This window comes from Myxocyprinus asiaticus, chromosome 4 (genome assembly GCF_019703515.2).
Source record: "Myxocyprinus asiaticus isolate MX2 ecotype Aquarium Trade chromosome 4, UBuf_Myxa_2, whole genome shotgun sequence".
In the NCBI taxonomy this organism is placed as follows: Eukaryota; Metazoa; Chordata; class Actinopteri; order Cypriniformes; family Catostomidae; genus Myxocyprinus; species Myxocyprinus asiaticus.
Window position 1 is genome coordinate 12,483,292 of NC_059347.1, and position 22,900 is coordinate 12,506,191.

General features: G+C 37.4%; 1 protein-coding gene and 1 long non-coding RNA gene across 2 annotated transcripts; one reads left to right on the top strand and one right to left on the bottom strand.

The window, feature by feature from the left end:
* Nucleotides 1–1,138: 1,138 nt before the first annotated feature.
* On the bottom strand, nucleotides 1,139–3,772 carry LOC127440093 (uncharacterized). Its single transcript, XR_007897068.1, has 3 exons — nucleotides 3,729–3,772; nucleotides 1,572–1,655; nucleotides 1,139–1,383 (listed from the first exon to the last, which is right to left on the bottom strand). It is a non-coding gene; the product is annotated as an uncharacterized LOC127440093 (long non-coding RNA).
* Nucleotides 3,773–4,925: 1,153 nt separating this feature from the next.
* On the top strand, nucleotides 4,926–22,875 carry LOC127440092 (annexin A1-like). Its single transcript, XM_051696479.1, has 12 exons — nucleotides 4,926–5,074; nucleotides 5,180–5,291; nucleotides 10,733–10,827; nucleotides 12,961–13,074; nucleotides 13,218–13,308; nucleotides 13,387–13,466; nucleotides 13,572–13,628; nucleotides 18,416–18,509; nucleotides 19,137–19,232; nucleotides 19,572–19,630; nucleotides 19,761–19,883; nucleotides 22,254–22,875. The coding sequence occupies exons 1-12, from the start codon at nucleotides 5,021–5,023 to the stop codon at nucleotides 22,308–22,310; spliced, it is 1,032 nt and encodes a 343-aa protein (XP_051552439.1). The 5' UTR covers nucleotides 4,926–5,020; the 3' UTR covers nucleotides 22,311–22,875.
* The last annotated feature ends 25 nt before the right edge of the window (nucleotides 22,876–22,900 follow it).

Below are 22,900 nucleotides of genomic sequence, written 5' to 3' on the forward strand. Positions count from 1 at the left end.
ATCCAGATTCGTATTTGTGTTTGGAACAACCTTTTAGTTTAGCCACCATGATTGCTCTCCCTTCGGAGTGCCCTTGGGAGGCATCATTTATGCGGTTTGGTAAGTGTCAGTGTTGAATGATTGACTCACTCGTCACACAATTGTCGCCATCTGCTGGCGCGTGATAACTGGCCACATAAACATATAAAATAATCGTTGATATTTGAGCATATGATATTCAAATTCCATTAGGCCTGTAGTTTGCGTAAACGTGCTACGTCGTTTATGTAGCATTTTTAAATATGTTGCATTTTGAATTGCATTAAAATCGTATATTTTCTGTTTTTTATTTATTTATTTTGCATATGCCATATATCAGATTAACGTATGATGTAATGATGCAATACTGAAAGGAGTCACTGTATCTTCTCACTCTTTACATGTTTACAAGATAAATTTTTCCACAAAAAGTAGGCACCGGCACCTGTCATCTAAATCTCTCATAAATGCAATAGCCTGCAGAGCATTCAGGTGCAGGAATACATATAGGAGATCACAAGTTTGTGATATATATATATATTTATTATTATTATTATTTATGTTTTTATGAATAAATATGAATTTGAGAAATTAATATCATCAAGTTTTCATAGGGATACACCAAAATGTGCCATTTTATAAATGTCAAAATGCCAAATTTATTAAATAATATATAATAATAAAATAAATTAAAATTTAATGACCTTTACACTCAGCCATTAGTGTCCTCTTTGTTTTATGATTTTCTGGTCACATGTCAACACAATGGCTACCTGCATGTTAGTTACACAACACTGATTTTGATTTGGTGGACAAAAGTTTTTTAAAACAAAATTGCTAAAAAATAATAAGTAAATATTATTCCAAACTATATTTTTTAAACCATCTTTGCCTTTTAATGAGACTTTTTTTTTTTTTTTTACAATCACAGAACAATTAAACATTTCTTTTACTTCAAGCCCAAGAAAAAAAATGAAATTACTCTGAACTCCGAAATTGAACACCTGTTTATCATAGGTGTAATTTAGTCTTTTTTTTTTTTTTTTTTTTTTTTGTGAATTACATTTTTATAGTATGTTTAATAACTATGCATGTACAATTTCTTTGTAATTTTCTGCAGAAATATTACAATATGTGTAAAAGCCCAGCTAATGATGTAAACACCCTGTATCTCAGCTTGAGATCATTAAGTCTCTGTTGGGTCTGGTGGGTCCAATGCTCTTTGAGACCATCGGCGAGCTGGAGAAATACCATCCATGTATCGCCCTCAAGTGATAGCTGGGACATATATTTGCTCTCTTCCTTGCAAACCTTTACACATTCCTGCTGGCTCTGTTCAATGAGGTCAGTGCTAAAGTAAGAACCCTGATGAAGACAGGAAATCATTGTTTTTTAAGAAAAAATATACAGTATAATGAACAAAACTGTTTGTCTCTCATTAAGCTTGAAGAAGAGAAGTCCATAAAGAACACCAGCATTTGGTGCATGAAGGAATATTATGCCAACTACACCGCCAACAACCCAAAGACACAGACATTCCACCTCCTACTCACCCTGCTGATGTCATCAGAAGCCCGTGCTGGGAGACCACCGTGAGACTAGCAAAATGTCACACACCCTTCCCAAATAATTCTAATCTGTAAAGCCAACAGAAATTGAAGGAATAGTTCACCAAAAAATGAAAATTCTGCCAATACTCATTCAGAAATGAACCAGGACTTGGGGCTAAAACGCCAGAGAAAGCACTATAAAAGCATCATAAAGTTAATCCACATGAGTTAATCCAAATGTGCAATATATTCAAAGTGTTCAGAAGCCATATGATAGCTTTATGTGATGAATTGACCAAAATTGAAGTCATTATTCATTGATAGTCTTCACCTTTGCTGCAGCTCTCAAATCAAATATGGTGCCTATTCATATTTGATCTATATTTGTTGATGTAAGCAAACCATTTACCTCCAATTCCCATTTATCTAATAGGAGTTTGTGAAGCTGACCATATCAGATATACAGGAGAAGTGTCTGACCATCCTGATTGGTGACTTCCTGAGAGCGCTGACTGTGCATTTCCTGAATTACTGCTGGTGCTGGGACCTGCAGGCTGACTGGGTGAGTCCAATATACAGGCTCATCACAATCCATATCTGTAGCCTAGCCAATCAGAGCCATTTCAGGTTTTCATAACTAACAACCTCTTTCATTCCCAGCCTTCCTATGGTGAATTTGACATACTGTAAGCAGCAATGTGCTCGGTTTGGTTTTCAACTAAGGAATGATCTGGTAGGATTGAATATACATACAACAAGATAACTACTTCAATATGATTAGCAATGGGCTGAATGAGAAACAGAAATTCTTCTGTGTTGATGCACAGGTAAAGGCCTTGTTTAGTTACATGCTTTTTGAAGTTATTATTAGCTTAGCAGCATGCTAATGACTCTATTAGAGTGCTAGTCAAGTCCCTTGCACACTTCACGTGAGGTGCAAGTGAATGTGCATGAGTGAATGTTAACAAGATTTGCTGTCTTTAAAGAGTAACTTAATGAGGTTCCATTACATTTAGGATACTGCCTTAGAAGGCAGGTAGCAACCCATGTAGACAGTAGAAAGTGAGGCAGCACTCTAGGTTTTTGAACAGGACCAAAGTAAAGACATTGAAGTGTTTTTATCTTGAAGTGACTTCCCCTTTTTTTTTCTTTTTTTTTCTTTTTTTTGGTAACCCCTTACAAATGTATCACCATTGACTCAACATTGGATCCCTGTATACCTAAATTTAGAATTAGCCACCATACTGCTCTGTACCTCTAGATAGCCTGCTATTTATCTTTGTTTGTCAGGATGGGGGTGTTCTACGCTCCTGGTCTGGTGGGCATCAATGTCCTGCATCTCCTGACCTCCATGTACTACCAGTGCTGGGCTGTAATGGCCTGTATTGTCCCTCACGAGTGAGTCTTTAAAGCTTCCATATCCAATAACTTCTATATGGGCCTGTTACTGCTCATCCTCTTCCTGAGTCTCCTGCCTGTGGTTTACACATCATGTCATTACCTCCTTCCTTTGACCGTGGACTCTTCAAGACAGGGGCGTAGCAAGCATTTCAAAAGTGATGGGGACAGAACGATTAGCGCACTAAGACGAACATAAATATATAAGATATATTTTTAAGGGTCTCAATCGATTTAAATTTTTTATTTAATTAATTACATGATTGACCAGTGCATTTTAAATTTACCATTTACACATTTAGACATTTGCTGTAAGAAAGACACAGTGTAAACACATTTGCCCTGTGAAAAAGTGCAGGGGACAAACTTTGGTTTTATTGAAAGTGAGGGGGACATGTCCCTCGCATATTCTATGCCCTTGCTTCAAGGTAACAAGCACATAAACTCACATACGCATACATACACATGCATACACACAAAAAATCACAAGGACAGGTTGTTTTATAGTTTGGCCACCTCTGATACTATTGGATGAGATGCGTCAGAGCTGGCATATTTGGCCTTTATGTAGTATGGTGTCTTTAAAGAGAAGTTGGAGGTGACACATAGTTACATAATGGTCATGTTTCACTCCAAAATCAAAAACATTATATTGTAGAATGTAGCAATTCATTTAATTCCTTAGTCATTGTTTGTAACACAAATTTGTTTTAGGCAAGGAATGAGGAAAAGAACAGACGAAACAACAAAGACAGCACTAACCAGGTGTTGAAGGACCTGGAGGATCTACTTCACAATTGCTTTCTGGCACCCCCTGACCCTCTGGAGAAGAGTGCATGTGCGCAAAATTAGATAACATAATACCTTATTACAACTGACCTAAAAGCATTCAGACATATTATTTATTTGTCTCAAATTAGACAAAAACCCTGAAGCCCCGATGTGTTAATATCAAAATGGCTAAAAATCGTCTGTTTAATCAGTCTGGCTGATATTTATTGGTATGATACAGTTGGTAGCAACTTGAAGCGATAATTTCAAAATGGCCAAATATCGGTTGTTTAATCAGTCTGACCGATATATCCCAATGTTATGACTGGTAGCAACCCAATGTGATAATCTCAAAATGGCTCAATATCGGCTGTTTAATTATTCTGGCCGATATACTGTATCTAAATGTTATAACTGGTAGCAGCCCAGATGCGATCATCTCCAAATGTACAAATATCGGCTGTTTTATCAGTCTGGCCGATATATCAGTATGATATAATCATAGCAGCCCCATTGCAATTAAATATAAATGGCCAAAAATTGTCTGTTTAATGAGCCTGGCTGATATATTGGTAGCTGCCCAGATTTACATTTATGCATTTGGCAGACACTTTTATCCAAAGTGACTTACAGTGCCCTAATTACAGGGACAATCCCCCTGGAGCAACCTGGAGTTAAGTGCCTTGCTCAAGGACACAATGGTGGTGGCTGTGGGGATTGAACCAACAATCTTCCACTTACGCTGTTCAGTGCTTTAGTCCACTACACCACCACCACTCCAGATGTGAGAAATTGGCCTGGCCAATATATTGGTCTATCTCTAGTTAACAATATAAACAATATTTAAGTTTTATTTGTATTTTGGTTTAGTTTAGTTTAGCAAGCATAAGATCACTTACTGTATGCTACAGTTGGAGGCGTGTGTCACAAATGATGGATTCAAGGTAAAGATGAAGTCAAACAGACAGGTACAACCAGAACTGGTTTAACCTTGTTTAACCACTCAACCCAGCCTTGCCAGTGGGTGTGTTTAAGGAATAAAAGGCCTGGTTCTGTTCTTAAAATTACCTTTTTCAGATCAGTTCTCAGACTTCAGAAACAGGTGAGATAACTTTATAAGCACATTTTACTGCACAACCTCTTCAGTATACAATATCTCAAGTTATAGATGAAATTACGGAATCTATTAAATATTTGGACAAATTTTGCAATGACCGTTCATAAGCTCATAAGCTCAACCTTATGCATTTTGTAGCTTGTTTGACCTTTTCCAAAGGAGCAAGATGGCATTCTTCCAGAAATTTCTCGATAAAATATGTAATGATGACAGCACCAAGGTAGGTAAACACTAACAAATATACACACACCTACAGTATCTGACATTCAGTGTCTGTTACGTTTGAATTCTCCTGAGTAAACTTTTGTGCTTGATGTTTTATTAGGGTTATAAAGGTGGTCCCGCTGAGACAGCATACTTTGGAACAATCAAGGCTGATCCTAACTTTAATGCCCAAAATGATGCTGCAAAATTGAAAAAAGCCATTGAAACCAAAGGTAGAGGTTTCGTGCTAAATGCAAAGTTAAACAAGCAAATCATTGTCCTCATATTTGTGATTCAAGTAGATAGACTTTTGGACACTTTTTGTATGTGTGTTTTGATGAAAACAAGGATGACAGCCCAGATATAATATGTTGTATTTTTGTTCAACTGCTGTTATAATGTAACATAGAAAAAGTGCAGAGGACATACCCCTGCAGAACCTAGAAGAACTTTCCTAGAATGCATTCCTCGAATGATGTCATAGTTCAAAAGCAGAGAGCCATAAGCTACATGGCACTGATTCTTACTAGGAAAAAAAACAGGTTGAAGAAGGTGTATGCTTATATTTGGGTGCAACCCAAATAGTTCACTCAAAATGAAAATTCTCTCATTATTTACTCACCCTCATGCCATCCCAGATGTGGATGACTTTCTTCTGCAAAACACAAACGAAGATTTTTAAAAGAATATTTCAGCTCTGTTGGTCCTCACAATGCAAGTGAATGGTGATCAGAACTTTGATGGTCCAAAAGGCTGTATAAAAGTTATCCATAATACTCCATTGGTTAAATCCATATCCTCTGAAGCAATATGATAGGTGAGAGTGAGAAACAGACCAATATTTAAGTCCTTTTTAAACTGTAAATCTACACTTTCACTTTCACTTCCACATTCTGGTATGGAAGTGACTTTCACATTCAGCTACCTACTGGTCAGGGCTGGACAAAGGTGGAGATTTATAGTAAAAAGGGACTTAAATATTGATCTGTTTCTCACCCACACCAGTCATATTGCTTCAGAAGATATGGAACCACTGGAGTCTTTGGTTTACATTTATGCCTCCATGTAATTTTTGGACATTCAAAGTTCAGGTAACCATTGCATTGTATGGACCTACAGAGCAGAGATATTCTTCTAAAAATCTTAATTTGCGTTCTGTAGAAGAAAGAAAGTCATTCACATCTGGGATGGCATGAGGGTGAGTAAATGATGAGAGAATTTAAATTTTTGGGTGATCTATCCCTTTAATATACAGGTGCATCTCAATAAATTAGAATGTCGTGGAAAAGTTCATTTATTTCAGTAATTCAACTCAAATTGTGAAACTCGTGTATTAAATAAATTCAATGCACACAGACTGAAGTAGTTTAAGTCTTTGGTTCTTTTAATTGTGCTGATTTTAGCTCACATTTAACAAAAACCCACCAATTCACTATCTCAAAAAATTAGAATATGGTGACATGCCAATCAGCTAATCAACTCAAAACACCTGCAAAGGTTTCTTGAGCCTTCAGAATGGTCTCTCAGTTTGGTTCACTAGGCTACACAATCATAGGGAAGACTGCTGATCTGACAGTTGTCCAGAAGACAATCACTGACACCCTTCACAAGGAGGGTAAGCCACAAACATTCATTGCCAAAGAAGCTGGCTGTTCACAGAGTGCTGTATCCAAGCATGTTAACAGAAAGTTGAGTGGAAGGAAAAAGTGTGGAAGAAAAAGATGCACAACCAACCAAGAGAACCGCAGCCTTATGATTGTCAAGCAAAATCGATTCAAGAATTTGGGTGAACTTCACAAGGAATGGACTGAGGCTGGGGTCAAGGCATCAAGAGCCACCACACACAGACGTGTCAAGGAATTTGGCTACAGTTGTCGTATTCCTCTTGTTAAGCCACTCCTGAACCACAGACAACGTCAGAGGCGTCTTACCTGGGCTAAGGAGAAGAAGAACTGGACTGTTGCCCAGTGTTCCAAAGTCCTCTTTTCAGATGAGAGCAAGTTTTGTATTTCATTTGGAAACCAAGGTCCTAGAGTCTGGAGGAAGGGTGGAGAAGCTCATAGCCCAAGTTGCTTGAAGTCCAGTGTTAAGTTTCTACAGTCTGTGATGATTTGGGGTGCAATGTCATCTGCTGGTGTTGGTCCATTGTGTGTTTTGAAAACCAAAGTCACTGCACCCGTTTACCAAGAACTTTTGGAGCACTTCATGCTTCCTTCTGCTGACCAGCTTTTTAAAGATGCTGATTTCATTTTCCAGCAGGATTTGGCACCTGCCCACACTGCCAAAAGCACCAAAAGTTGGTTAAATGACCATGGTGTTGGTGTGCTTGACTGGCCAGCAAACTCACCAGACCTGAACCCCATAGAGAATCTATGGGGTATTGTCAAGAGGAAAATGAGAAACAAGAGACCAAAAAATGCAGATGAGCTGAAGGCCACTGTCAAAGAAACCTGGGCTTCCATACCACCTCAGCAGTGCCACAAACTGATCACCTCCATGCCACGCCGAATTGAGGCAGTAATTAAAGCAAAAGGAGCCCCTACCAAGTATTGAGTACATATACAGTAAATGAACATACTTTCCAGAAGGCCAACAATTCACTAAAAATGTTTTTTTTATTGGTCTTATGATGTATTCTAATTTTTTGAGATAGTGAATTGGTGGGTTTTTGTTAAATGTGAGCCAAAATCATCACAATTAAAAGAACCAAAGACTTAAACTACTTCAGTCTGTGTGCATTGAATTTATTTAATACATGAGTTTCACAATTTGAGTTGAATTACTGAAATAAATGAACTTTTCCACGACATTCTAATTTATTGAGATGCACCTGTATATTTCAGTCTTAATTAAGAATTGAGTTGGTCTGGTGACAGGTGGTTTAGGGGTAGGCCATTCTTACAATGCAGTACATTTTCATGTCCCCATCATATGTTTTAATATGCTGGATTATTTTAACCCATTAATGGTGTGACAAATTGCACTAGGTGTAAATAGCAGCTGCAGCATAGTGCAACTATTTGCACTCCAATAGAAACACCACAATGGAAACACAAAAATTGAAGACAAACTGCACACCTAGTGTTGCTGCAGTGGTGTATGGTGTAACAATGGTGTGGCTGTGCATTTTTGTGTGTGGATGATCCAGGTTCAAATCCACCTTTTGTCCCACTTTTTCCCATTCTGTTTCCTGTCTCCACTCTTAATATTTCCTTTAATATGACAAAAATTAACATTAAGGTTGATTTCCTCACAGTGATTTGGTCACTGTGAAGGTAGGATTGTTGAGAGAAAGGTTTGATCTGGGTAAAATTAGCCATGGTTTTACTATAGTATTATTGTAGTGACCAGTTGTTTTTTTATAGTTTTAATGCAATTATCAATGGTGTTACTACAGTAATATGGCGTTAATACAGATGTTTTTTGTTGCTAATTACACTTAGTGTAAATAGCATCTGCCTTAATTTTGTGGTTACTATGATTTTACTACAGAATACCATGGTGACACTATGGTTACTGGACTCTAAATAAACACAATAAGCATGCTGCAGTGATGCCCCTATACTGTATGTAAGTATTTAATATGTATGAATGTGTATAGTTTACTGCATGTTCAGGGTAGTTTACATCAGCGTCTTCCGCAGAACGCATTTACATACGCCCTCCGGAGAACAGCGACGGGACAATACCGCAACGGGGCACCCCTGCTGCCACAGGCCCCTGGGCTTAAGCCCAGGTAAGCCCGTGCATATTAGTATTTGCACTTTAGTTAATTATAAGGGCTCAACCAGACTTATATCTCTGAGAGTCTGGCATAGAATCAGTGCCATATAACATACAGTGCATCCGGAAAGTATTCACAGCACTTCACTTTTTCCACATTTTGTTATGTTACAGCCTTATTCCAAAATTGATTAAATTCATTATTTTCCTCAATTCTACAAACAATACCCCATAATGACAATGTGAAAGAAGTTTGTTTGAAATCTTTGCAAATTTATAAAAAAAAAAAAAAAAAAACCCACACATGTACATAAGTATTCACAGCCTTTGCTCAATACTTTGTTGAAGCACCTTTGGCACAAATTACAGCCTCAAGACTTTTGGAGTATGATGCTACAAGCTTGGCACACCTATTTTTGGGCAGTTTCTCCCATTCTTCTTTGCAGGACCTCTCAAGCTCCATCAGGTTGGATAGGGAGCACAGCCATTTTCAGATCTCTCCAGAGATGTTCAGTCAGGTTCAAGTCTTTGCTCTGGCTGGGCCACTCAAGGGTCATTCACAGAGTTGTCCCGGAGCCACTCCTTTGTTATCTTGGCTGTGTGCTTAGGGTCATTGTCCTGATGGAAGATAAACGAATCACCCCAGTCTGAGGTCCAGAGCGCTCTGGAGCAGGTTTTCATCAAGGATGTCTCCGTACATTGCTGCATTCATCTTTCCCTCGATCCTGACTAGTCTCCCAGTTCCTGCCGCTGAAAAACATCCCCACAGCATGATGCTGCCACCACCATGCTTCACTGTAGGGATGGTATTGGCCAGGTGATGAGCGGTGCCTGGTTTCCTCCAGGCATGACGCTTGCCATTCAGGCCAAAGAGTTCAATCTTTGTTTCTCATGGTCTGAGAGTCCTTCAGGTGCCTTTTGGCAAACACCAGGCAGGCTGTCATGTGCCTTTTACTGAGGAGTGGCTTCCGTCTGGCCACTCTACCATACAGGCCTGATTGGTGGAGTGCTGCAGAGATGGTTGTTCTTCTGGATGTTGTTCTCCCTCTCTCCACAGAGAAACGTTGGAGCTCTGTCGAGTGACCATCGGGTTCTTGGTCACCTCCCTGACTAAGGTACTTTTCCCCTGATCGCACAGTTTGGCCGGGCGGCCAGCTCTAGGAAGAGTCCTGGTGGTTCCAAACTTCTTCCATTTACGGATGATGGAGGCCACTGTGCTCATTGGGACCTTCAATGCTGCAGAAATTTTTCTGTACCCTTCCCCAGATCTGTGCCTCAATACAATCCTGTCTCGGAGGTCTACAGACAATTCCTTGGACTTCATGGCTTGGTTTGTGCTCTGACATGCACTGTTAACTGTGGGACCTTATATAGACAGGTGTGTGCCTTTCCAAATCATGTCCAATCAACTGAATTTACCACAGGTGGACTCCAATCAAGTTGTAGAAACATCTCAAGGATGATCAGTGGAAACAGGATGCACCTGAGCTCAATTTTGAGTGTCATGGCAAAGGCTGTGAATACTTATGTACATGTGATTTTTTTCATTTTTTATTTTTAAAAAGATTTCAAACAAACTTCTTTCACGTTGTCATTATGGGGTATTGTTTGTAGAATTTTGAGGAAAATAATGAATTTAATCCATTTTGGAATAAGGCTGTAACATAACAAAATGTGGAAAAAGTGAAGCACTGTGAATACTTTCCGGATGCACTGTACTTATCACCCAATATAGAGCTGTGTAGGAACATGTAGACTTTTAGCTATTGCCCTTATCCATTACTGATTATTCACCATTAATCATGTGCACTCTCTGCACATTTATAAAACATGTACACACCAAGATTCATCAGAATTACTTATTAGCATTACTAGAATTGGTATGATCATAAACAGACAGAGCTGTTTATGTGATAAACTGCATTGATTTTAGTCTGTTTTCCTCATGAAGGTGTGGATGAAGCCACTATTGTGGAGGTGCTGGCGAAGAGGAGCAATGCACAGAGACAACAGATCAAAGAAGCGTATCAGCAGAGTGCAGGAAAGGTGAGAACAAACATCACAGTAGAGGTCTGCGTGACCAATCCGACCCGTATCATTAGAATTTAAGCTTGAATCCAAACCATATTGTTAGATTTTAATCCCAAACCAGACCCAAACCTGAAATCGCTCACTCTCTTTATATTTTATTCTCAAAGCAAGTATTGTTGTAATAGGCTGTATTTTATGTAAGCATCGCCATACCCAACATCAATAACTAAGCAAGCTTATACTGTGCAAATACACAAGTCAATTTAGTCAAAAGTATAAAGCTTAAAAATGCAAAACTATCAACTGTACTTTATTAGCACTGGTATAACTACTTTAGAAGTGCAAAATTGAAAGATTTTTTATTTTTATTTTTTAAACCAAAGATGCCAATCACATGCACGAATTAATAATTACATTTAAAGAAATTCCTAGACGGTGCAAACAAATAAGATAGAATTCAATTACCAAATTAAGGTATGGGAGATGCCATTTACACTTATCGTAAAAAGTGGCTCATGCTACTTGCAGCCTGATGTAAATTGTGGCTGATATGATTTGCACAGCAGTGTTTTATAGTATATTCTGAAACATTATATAATCTAACAGCATTCAGTTTATCTAGTAGAATATGTATTGTGATGGAACTTAAATATATCTCTGGCAGCAAGATGAAACACACCTGATTTGTCACATAATGGTGCCTCTTCTCTAAAGATAATGGTCCAGGGAACAGGTAACCGCACTGCTGTTATGACCCTTGCTCCCCGCCGGATGAAAGGCGCGCATGTGTCCTCCCGCCCACCCTGCCCCGCCCTACCTAAACCAAACCCTTCTCTGCACTGCCCAACTTCCCTGATCATGATGATTTATTTACACCTTTTGTGTTCATAATTTAAAATAAAACATTCTCCTATGGCTGACAGCATTCAGTAACCGTGTTTCTTTACTTACCTGGAATGGATATGGGGAGAAGAGTAAAATTGGCAAAAATCAGCTCTTCACCAATCATGAGTCAAATTTACATACATATACTGGCGGCCAAAAGTTTTGAATAATTTACAGATTTTGCTCTTATGGAAAGAAATTGGTACTTTTATTCACCAAAGTGGCATTCAACTGATCACAATGTTTAGTCAGGACATTAATAATGTGAAAAATTACTATTACAATTTGAAAAAAAAATTCAGAACTTCTTAAACTAAATGAATTGGTCGACTCATATACAGTATTTTACAAAAGATTCAAAATAGTTGACTGGCAATATGGTTGACCTTGGAACATTGTGTACCATTGTTCTCTGTATTACCTAAGTAATCTGAAACAGACCAGACTCATGGCGAAATTATTGGAAAGTTAAAGATCAAGAAACTGTGGTCTTTTACTAATGCTAAGCTAAAAACGTGTAATATCACACATTATAATTGGGAAAAAAAAGATAATCCATGACATTACTTTGTCAAAACATGTTTTGGGAGAACCCCTTTTTAATTCCAAAAGTTTTAGGGTTACATTTTACAGGGTTGAAGATCAGTTAAAAAAAATTCTAATAATGACATAGCTAACAAATATCAAAACTGTGACGAGGCAGATGAGGAACGAGGATCTAAATGCAGCTTTAATGAAAAACAAAAGATGAACAAAGTAACTCGGAATAAAATGAAACAGAAACACGGGAAATCAGGCACAGAACATGACAACACATGTAAAGAGTGACAAAGAAACCAGCTGAAACAAGGGCTTAAATACACATGGGCAAACAAGGAAACGAGGAACACCTGGGGAAAACAAGCAGGGGAAAACCAATCATAAAATGAAACTACAAAAAGAACTACAAACTAACAGGAAACAGACACTAAACAAGAATTTCAACATAAAAGTCAACACAAAAATAGGGACTATGTGACAAAAACACCACACCACATTCTTTATAGTCAGTATTCATGTGCCTTGTACAAAGAAAAATATTTCATCTTTTGCATTTTGTAAAAACTTGATGACTATGTTTAGTTTAGCTTATTTTTTATTTAGTTTTTTTTTTTTTTTTTTTGATGCTTATTAAGAGTAAAAATAATGAAATACAGATCAATACTGAAATATGGATAAAGAGAAACATGTGAATAACTTTTTTTTTTAATTCTTTTGCTTTAGCCTTTGGCGAATGATTTGAAAAAGGCTCTTAAGTCTCATTTTGAGGAGGTGGTCCTTGCCTTGTTGATGACACCACCTGAGTATGATGCTTTTGAAATGAAAAGAGCCATGAAGGTACAAAGTACATACTTTGTTTTAAAAATATTTTTTTATATATGCTCCTTAAAAGTGAGTACTAGTGACTGTGTACACAATTATCTAATTTTGCATGTGTCTTTATTCAAAGACTTTAACACTAAAATGTAATTAACAACCAGAATCTTGGAACAAATGAGGCGCTCTTAAGTGAAATTCTGGGGACCAGATCAAATAAGGAGATCTCAGCAATGAAGAATACTTTCAAAGAAGGTAACAAGAAAAAAAAAATTCATGCATCATATTCCGAAATGTAGATGTGCGTGTTGTTCACCTCATTCTCTTTCACAGTCTATGGAGAGCTACTGGAGGAAGATATTAAAAGTGAAACTAGTGGACATCTCGAGACTGTCCTGCTTGCTCTTTGCAAGGTACAAAAATGGCATTGTGCCATGTATAATTGTTACACAACAACAACGAATTCTATTATGTGTATGGACTAAATTGTGAAATATTACAATATCTCATAACCTCAGGCTACCAGGTGCGAGGACCAAAACATTGACGATGGACTGGCAAAGAGTGATGCAAAGGTAATTCCACTGTGGAAAACCACTACACTACAACAGTTGATAAAAATAACACAATCTCCATTCACATGAGCTCATTTCTTTACAGAACTCATGTCTAAAGCATTTTGTAATGACCTGCTCTGAGCGAAATTAGATAGTTAAGTTGGTTTCCAGAAGTAAAATACTATTTTTCAGCGATAACCTATAAACCTATCTAGACTTTCTGAGCCATGAGCTCTAAGATTGTTAAGTGATGGCATAAAAAAAAGCCAAAAGTCAGTAAGATTTCAATTTCACTTTAAATACACCACCCACAAGCAAGATCCAGCATTCAGCTGGATGCTCCCAGCTGTGCAGTGATGTTGTGGTTGGGTTCGATGTGCTGACAGGGGGTTTCATTTTCGCAAGTTTTAGCAGAAGGTTCCGAGATGTCTTAAAGGCTGGCTGGGATATGAAATTGGGAGGTTGTCAGTCTGGGACAACCTGCGCAGCTTGCATATTGTTAAATCTTCTTGTATTTGGCTGACCAGATATGGGGTGGCTCGCCAATGTATAAGAGTTCTTCTAATACATAAAGAAGAGTAAGCCAGAACAATTGCTCATGGGGAAATGAGTTTATAGATGATGATTGTGTAGCAGAGCTCTTCTGAATCTTAACCCGAAGTTCTGTCTGTGTGTCAGAACTTTATACCTGAAGAGATACAGTACTGTTTGTATGGTTTTCCTCAAAACTGACCCTTTGTTGATCTGGTTAATGTCCCTGCAAAGCAGTGACCAGATGGAGACCTGTGATCACACTGTCCCTTTGTCATTCTGGTTGTATTTTACATTTGGTTCACCTTTACAAACAAAGATTCAGTTGATTGCATCTGAGGCACAGTCACAATATAAATACATCTGACTACAGATAATTAAAAATACACTAAATTCTTCAGTATCATCCAGGTACTATTAATAGGGGAAGTTGTGTGCTGTTGTGATTGGGCCCAACAAGTTGTGTAAATCGAGAAGAAGAGAGGGCCAAGCACTTAACTTTGAGGCAGAGTGAATAGCAAATGTTACTTTGACATCCCTTCCCTCCAGAAAACCTGGAGAGATCTGCCTATGAGGAAGGACTAAAGCTAGTGAAGTACAGTTCCTGTGATGCCCAGTTCAGAAAGGATGTCAAATGGTCTAATAAGATGAGATGTGCCATCTACTCTAGCTCTTTGATGAAGTTGCTCAGTAGACCCCAGTTAACGTTGTGTGTTGTGCCTTGTCATGATTGGCCTTCCACTGTGGATTAAGGCAGGTAGACTCGCAGGTCTTTTTTAATTAATTTTTTTATCCCCTTTTCTCTCCAACTTTGGAATGCCCAATTCCAACTACTTACTAGGTCCTCATGGTGTCACGGTTACTCACCTCAATCCGGGTGCCGGAGGACAAGTCTCAGTTGCCTCCGCTTCTGAGACCGTCAATCCATGCATCTTATCACATGGCTTGCTGTGCATGACACCGCGGAGACTCACAGCATGTGGAGGCTCATGCTACTCTCCGTGATCCACGTGCAACATACCATGTGCCCCATTGAGAGTGAGAACCACTTAATAGCGACCATGAGGAAGTTACCCCATGTGACTCTACCCTCCCTAGCAACCGGGCCAATTTGGTTGCAGGGGAGACCTGGCTGGAATCACTCAGCACACCCTGGATTCAAACTCGCGACTCCAGGGGTGGTAGTCAGCGTCAATACTCGCTGAGCTACCCAGGCCCCGAATCGCAGGTCTTAACACAAGGTAATAGTTCACATGGGGAGGGCTCCTCACGAGGGACAATGCTTCAGTTGATGCTCATTAAATAGTTATCAGGGCTGTCAATCAATTAAAAATTATTATAGTATTGATTTATGCATACTGTATATCAATATTTACAATATATTAATACTTAACCAATATTTATTAATAGTGTTAAAAATGATTATTATTATATTGTTAAAAATAATTACAATTCACTGATTCTTGAGATAAGGGACTAAACATGTCCTACATACAAAAGTCACCTTTATGTTAAAGAGATAGTTCACCCAAAAATGATCTCATCATTTACTCACCCTCATGATGTTCCAGGTGTGTATGAGTTTCTTTCTTTGGCAGAACACATTTGAAGAAAATGAACAAATATCTTAGCTCAGTAAGTCCTTAAAATGCAAGTGGATGGTGATTCGACTTTTGAAGCACCAAAAATCTAAATTCTAAAGCAACACGATCACTTTTGGTGTGAAAAAGATCAATATGTAAGTGCTTTTTTAACTCTAAATCATCGCTTCCGGTCAGCAGCAGAATGCACATGACGTAATTGCACTGGCATTTGAGACACGCGAGAACTGACGCATGTGCGACACAAGTGGAAGAGCAGCGCTGTTTACAAGTGAGTAGGAGGAATGCTGTACAGAAGCCTCATTGGTTTTGGTTTAGATCTGTATTTATCTGTTTCTTTACTCACAATGGTGCATTTGTGTGCTTAGACTGGATGTCTCAACCGAGAGGAGAACATGAGATTACGTCCGTAAAATGCCAACGTGAATACATCAGAGAGACTGCTTGAATTCTACCCTCTCGTGAAGCTTACCAGAAGCATTGGATTATTGTTAAAAAGCACTTAAATATTGATATTTTTTCACACATAAAGCAATCATAATGCTTTAGAAGACTTTAATTTAACCGCTGGTGTCGTATCGATGATGTTTATTCTGACTGTCTGTGATTTTTGGAGCTTCAAAAGTCGAATCACCATCCACTTGTATTTTAGGGACCTACTGAGCTTAGATATCTTTCTATTTTTCTTTAAATGTGTTTTGATGAAGAAAGAAAGTCAAACACACCTGAGATATCATAGCGGTGAGTAAATAATGAGAGAATCTTGATTTTTGGGTGGATGACCCCTTTAAAAACCAAAACATTTATAATAAGTAAAATACTGGAAAAGTTCAGTCTAAAGGAAATGTGAATACTCCGGGCATTTACTACTTATTAAAATATTTTGTAATCATTTAATTTGAAGTTTTTAAAATACATGCTTTATACTTAGAAGCACATGTAACTTAACCTGTCCTCAGCAAGAAGTCACAATGTTAAACGACCAAACAAAGTGTTTAAAATGCAACAAATTCATAAATAGTTATCAAACAATACATACAGTAAACTGTAAATTGTATTTTCCATAAAAAACTGCCAATCAAATTTGTGTCCTCACTTTGCGTCAACTCAGACACAAACAATCAGACAATATCATGGTCAGCTATAACTCTGAAAACCCTTTTCCCACTTCCTGCTCATGGTGGATGCAACAGTAGGACACGTGGTCTGGTAAATAACATTTTTTTAAATATTTTAAACAGACAATGTTGAATTTTCTGCAATCACAGCTTCAGCACGTCAACTCCATCATCCAGTTGTGATAATTTCTGTTAAGAATTGTGGAATCATTTTGCCATTTAAGTTTAGGTTATTGAGGCAGCTTCAACTAAGGGAAAAAAAAGAAAAAGGCTCCAGTGTTAAACACATGGTTACGATGGAAAAATATTCAATTTTGCCAACTCAGGAAAAACAGGGGGAAAAAAAATTATAGAATGTATTTTATCACTTAACTCCTTTACTGAACACCATTATTAGATAATTAAAGACTTTACACTCTTGTTGGATGGATATAATTAAATTAACATGCTTTTTAGTGTGTCTGACGGAGTTGACACAAATTACAGTAAGATGTAAGTTATGAAATGAATAAATGTCAATTTTCAGAAAAAACTGTGTTTTTATAAAAACCTGTTCCCTTAGATGGTTCGTTAGCTGAGAACTTTGTCTACAATTATATCCATTTCAAATTAATTTAGTATTAAAAAATAAAAACTAAGATTTAAAATATTTTTTGTCGGACAAGTCTATGGTAACTCAGATAACCGCTCTCTACAATTGTGGTGAGAAGAATATCATCTCAGAATGCTATTCTGAGATGCGGGTTGGCGCTGTTTTGGTGGCACGAGGGGGACCTACACAATATTAGGCAGATAGATTTAATGTTGTGGCTGATTGGTGTATATTGTGGCAGCAGACAAGTAAAGCATTAATACAGTACAAAAGGGGCTTCAAATTCAAAATATTGTTTGTTTTATTTCCATATCATTGAACATAGCCTACTTCTGTCTGTGTTACTTTTTAATTGTTGGTCTATGTACTCATGCATCAGATGATTTTGGAGCATCACACTGGTTGTGTCACGTCTTACTAGTTTTCAGCATCTCTAGCCATAAGCAGCATGTTTTAGGACTTTGTGTCAAGTTAAACATAGTTTGAAACATTGAAAAATGCGTCTTGAAATATTTGCATTCTGTTGAACTTGGTCCAGCTGTCTTTGAGTGTAAGAGTACGTCAGCTGTGGAAGGCTGTGCTACCTGTTGCTCCGTTGGTTTGACAAGGCACGTTGCCTGTACAGCAGGAGTTGTGCTGACTGCCCCCTACTGCCACAGATTCGCAAAAACAGAGGTGGTAGAAACATTCCCTATTACGGTCGGTACATGATTAATTGCGTTAATTTTCTTAACGCGTTATTTTTTATTTAATTAATCACTAAATTAACACGTTAATTGACAGCCCGAATGGTTACATTAATTTCACATTCTCTATTTAAAACTCAACATTTTGTTAACTATTTATTGACCACAGGCAAAGGTTGAAACATTGCCTACTGTAAAATGGGACATTTAAATATGCATTGTCCATCAAAATAATAAATACAATACTGGCTTTGACTTTGTTATGTTGCTGTTTCAGACTCTCTTTGAAGCAGGAGAACATCGTGTTGGCACTGTGTGCTCTGTCCTGATTGATGTCCTGACATCCAGGAGCGAAGCTCAGTTGTGCAAAAGTAAGTGGAGGAAACCATATGATGGATTACAACCAAAGATATTATACAATACATGGCCAAAATTTTGTCAAACCCAAACACCACACTCATATGTGCTTGTTGAACATTCGATTTCAAAATTATGGGCATTAAAGGGATAGTTCACCCAAAAATGAAAATTATCTCATTATTTACTTACCCTCATGATATCCCAGGTGTGTATGAATTTCTTTCTTCACCAGAACACATTTGAAGAAAATTAGAAAAATATCTTAGCTCAGTAGGTCCTTAAAATCAAGTGGATGGTGATCTGATTTTTGAAGCTCCAAAAATCACAGACGGTCAGCATAAACATCATTGATACAACTCCAGCGGTTAAATTAAAGTCTTCTAAAGTTATACAATCCTTTTGGTGCGAAAAAAGATCAATATTTAAAAACCACTGACCTCTTTAGTATGCCCCATTCTTCTGAAAATGTTTGATTGCATGGATGTACAGTATGTTTGATTATATGCACCTGAAATACCTAAATCCATCAATTAAAAGGGGGTGCCTATATATGTTTGGCCATGTATTGTATTAGATTATTTTTAGGTATAGTTGATCTGTTTGAGGCAGTAACAGTGTTATTTAAAATGCATCTGCAGTTTTCAAGTATTATGGCCAATACAGCAAGCAGAATTTTGCTAAAGCCCTGGAGGGTGAGCTGCATGGAAGCCTTGAGGACTGTCTGATGACCTTAGGTAAGGAAACAAGCCTTCAATTTAATCTGTGTGTATGTATGTGGGTGTGGGAGACACCCAGGCTAGACATATTAGATGCATCAGTGGCCATCTAAATGAAGGCACTCAACAAAAACATGTTCGAAAGTCTATTCAAATGAAAGGAGCTTTTAGAAAAGCCTGTTTTTCCAGCTTTGCATGTTGAGATGGGTGCAGTCAGCACTATTACACAAACCCTTATCGCACAAAGATAAGATACAATGAAGCAAGATTAACTAATTCACATTTGTGCACACATAAAGACACCAAACAATGATATACAAACTTAGCAGTGTTCTTACTGTCTCTTTATTGTTTTAGTGAAATCTGCTTGGAATAAACCTGCCTTCTTTGCAGAAAAGCTCCATCTGGCTATGAAGGTAAACTTCCCATGGAATTTATGAAACTTATTCCAGTAAATCCATTCAATACCAACACAGTATGTGCTGCACAAGGTTTTGATATTTTTAGGAATTTTCACATGAATTTAACTCTGATATGGCTTTCTAGGGATTGGGAACCAACACTGACACACTGACTAGAATCATTGTAAGCCGTTCAGAAATCGACCTGCTGAAAATCATTCAAGAATACAAGAGGATGTATGGCAAAACTCTTCAAGAAGACATTCTGGTTAGTGTCCATGATTCAGAATGTGTGGTCTAAAAATCTTAAACCTACTTCCTTAAGTCAACATGAAATCTAAATGTAACCCTATTTAGATTCTTAATACATGTCCCTGGTCCTGTTGTGCATGATTCATCGATAAACATTATTTCAGTCATGACCACTCTCAAAAGGATTTAGCATGTAAATGTGGGTATGATATATTGATTGGATATTGGTCTTGGCGGACTTAGAAAATACACAACATACTGAGTTAAGCATGTTGCCATGCTGCTGCTGGACAGTTAGACAAAACGCAAGATATGCTGCATCAAACACATGCACAAATAAACCTTACAAACAATGTAGCAGATCTAGGCTAGTGCTGCTGGGGTGGAGGAGGGTTTCAAAGAAAAAGTCTCACTGCACACAATGGTGAAACCCATTTATCTGCAAAACTGAAAATATGTAGAGAAAACTTTCCACGATCCAGTCAATTCCAGATGGATAAATTCAAATCCCTTCCATATCCTTTTTCACCTGCTGAAGGTTGAGCTGTAGGTGGTTCCTTTATTCAGGCCAAGACGTCTGAAAGGATGGCTGGGATATGAGCTATGATCGAAGGGTTGTCAGGTAGAGCTGTGTATCATCCATGTCGTAGTGATAAGTTAAGCTGTGTGCCTTTATAATTGGGCCTAGTGTGTTTGTGTATATTGAGAAGAGAAGAGAGCCAATCACTGAACCTTAAGGCATCTCAGTGTTTAGATTTTTGTGATATAGACACACCTCACTTCAAGGAAACCTTAAAGGATCTCCCCATGTGGATGTATTCAAGCCAGCAATGAACAGTTCCCGTGATAAATTGCAACGGATAAAATCATGTCCCACCCTAGATTTTTTTAGTCTGAAATACATCAAAAAGGGTTGCGAATGCCATTTCATGTTGACTTTAAGGGCCCTATTTTAAGAGTGTTATCATTAAGCACAGCGCTATACGATAACTCATAAGTGCAAAGTCAGTGGGCATGGCCATGAAGTTTTGGTATTTTCGTGCAAGCATACGCAAAGTCTAGTTGTAATGTGGGTTTGGTGAAATTGTGTGTGCAAAGAGCTAATGGGCTGGGTCAAGTGAAATTTAATTTTGAGGTACTTCTCTGGTTATTGCACCGTCTGCATCCTATTATATAGTCCATTCCCTGTCAAGCACCAGAGATATAAACAAAGACAGCACATTCATAAGAATTTGGTAGTGTAAATGGGCTATATGCTATGAATTAGAAGAATAGATATATGGACTTATGTTATTTTGTGCATTAACTGCGTCCTTGTTGAATGTCAGGCATATTTCTTCTTTTACACACATGGAACATGCGTTCCCATCAGAATTTGGATGTTGGCTTCATTAATTATAAAGAGTGAAAGTATTATTAATCAAATGTATCAAGAGACACAAAAATCATGGCTAGGATTAACAGTGATTTTATCGGCCTTCAAGGTTAGGCTGTGGATCAAGGGATTTTTTTTTCTTTTTTTTTTTTTTTTTGCACACACTTCACTTCTACCAGATGAATTTGCTTTATAAATTAAATTCAAAAACACACACACACAAAAAAACTTAAATCAAAATATTTCTAAATTCAAAATAACATTTCAAACCAATTGAAAATATAATCAAAATAACAAAGTGGTTAAACAATCATATAAAACCACCTCCCCAAATCTAAAAATTTTACCCTCTCCAACCTCTTCCACCGGCTCCTTTTCAGTGATTAAAAAATCACTCTATGACAACAGGTGGAAACATACCAATACAAATTAGATCATAAATACAATTCTAAATATAAACATAATAATAATAATAATAATAATAATAATTATAATAATTGAAAAATAAACCATGTCCAATAGAAAGTTTAACACAAATCTCATAAATATTTGTTTCATAAAACGGCTGCAACAGTGATTGTCAGGAGCATAATTTGATGTTCCTCTGGTGGAATCCCCAAACTGCAAATGCAGGAACTGAATTTAGATTTTGTGCTGAAAACAGACCTGCTTCTCAAACATCTTAGTGCAATTACCTATTTCTCATGAAAACAGCAAATTGCACTTTGCGCCACTTAATTAACATATAATACACCCACAGTTTGCGCACATACATCCACAGATAGTGCAAACACTCCCACCCACGCCCACTTGTGCTTTGCACTGGCATGTAAATTGTGCTTTGAATTAGCACTCTCACGAAAATTAATTAAGACGTTGCACACAATCGTTGTGTGTTGCACTGCACCTAGTGTGGTCACAAAAATAGAGCTCTAAGTCTTTTTAAATCCATTAATTTAACAATATTGGTTAATTTGTACACTAAAGTAGGTTGTGTGTTTGGTTTTACAGAAGGAAACTAGTGGAGATTACGAGAAGATTCTGCTGGCTCTCTGTGGAACTCAATAAACATCTTTTACTCAACTACATCACATAAAAATGTCTGTCAATTCATCACATGGGTGCATTTTCAGATGTTAGCACAACTCAGTCTCCATGGTGTGGTTCATGAAAAGTGTTTCATTAAAATAAAAAATAATAATAAAAAAAAAATGTCAGTCATTGTGCAATTTTAGTGAATATTTACTATATATTGCTATATGGCTATTAGTTGCCATACTTTCAAAGTATTATTATTATTATTTTTAGAAAAGTTCCACAGTTTATTACATTTACATGGCAACTGTATTCTAGTATTTCATTGTAACAAATTACTATTAAATCTTGTAAAATCCTGACACTATTTTACAAAGCAACACATGTACTGTTTTCTTTAACAAGTGGCACTTGTACTGTACAAGAATAAAAGAGCTCTGGCTTGACCTTATCTACAGTATGTCTAGTGTCAATCAAGAGACAAATTCCACAAGCTCATCCATCTACACCGTCTTGTACCACATGTAGTTAACAATTTCATTTCATAGTTAAGTTTAGTTTTGCATTAGACTTTCTTTAGGATAACCACTCATTATCCTTCACAAGACCACTCATCCTACAGT

What these genes read in the sequence shown, in the direction of transcription:
- LOC127440092 (XM_051696479.1), top strand. Translation starts at nt 5,021, where the DNA reads ATGGCATTCTTCCAGAAATTTCTCGATAAAATATGTAATGATGACAGC. An exon ending in GTAATGATGACAGCACCAAG is followed by an intron (nt 5,075 to 5,179) that starts GTAGGTAAACAC and finishes ATGTTTTATTAG; the next exon opens with GGTTATAAAGGTGGTCCCGC. An exon ending in AAATGAAAAGAGCCATGAAG is followed by an intron (nt 13,075 to 13,217) that starts GTACAAAGTACA and finishes ATTAACAACCAG; the next exon opens with AATCTTGGAACAAATGAGGC.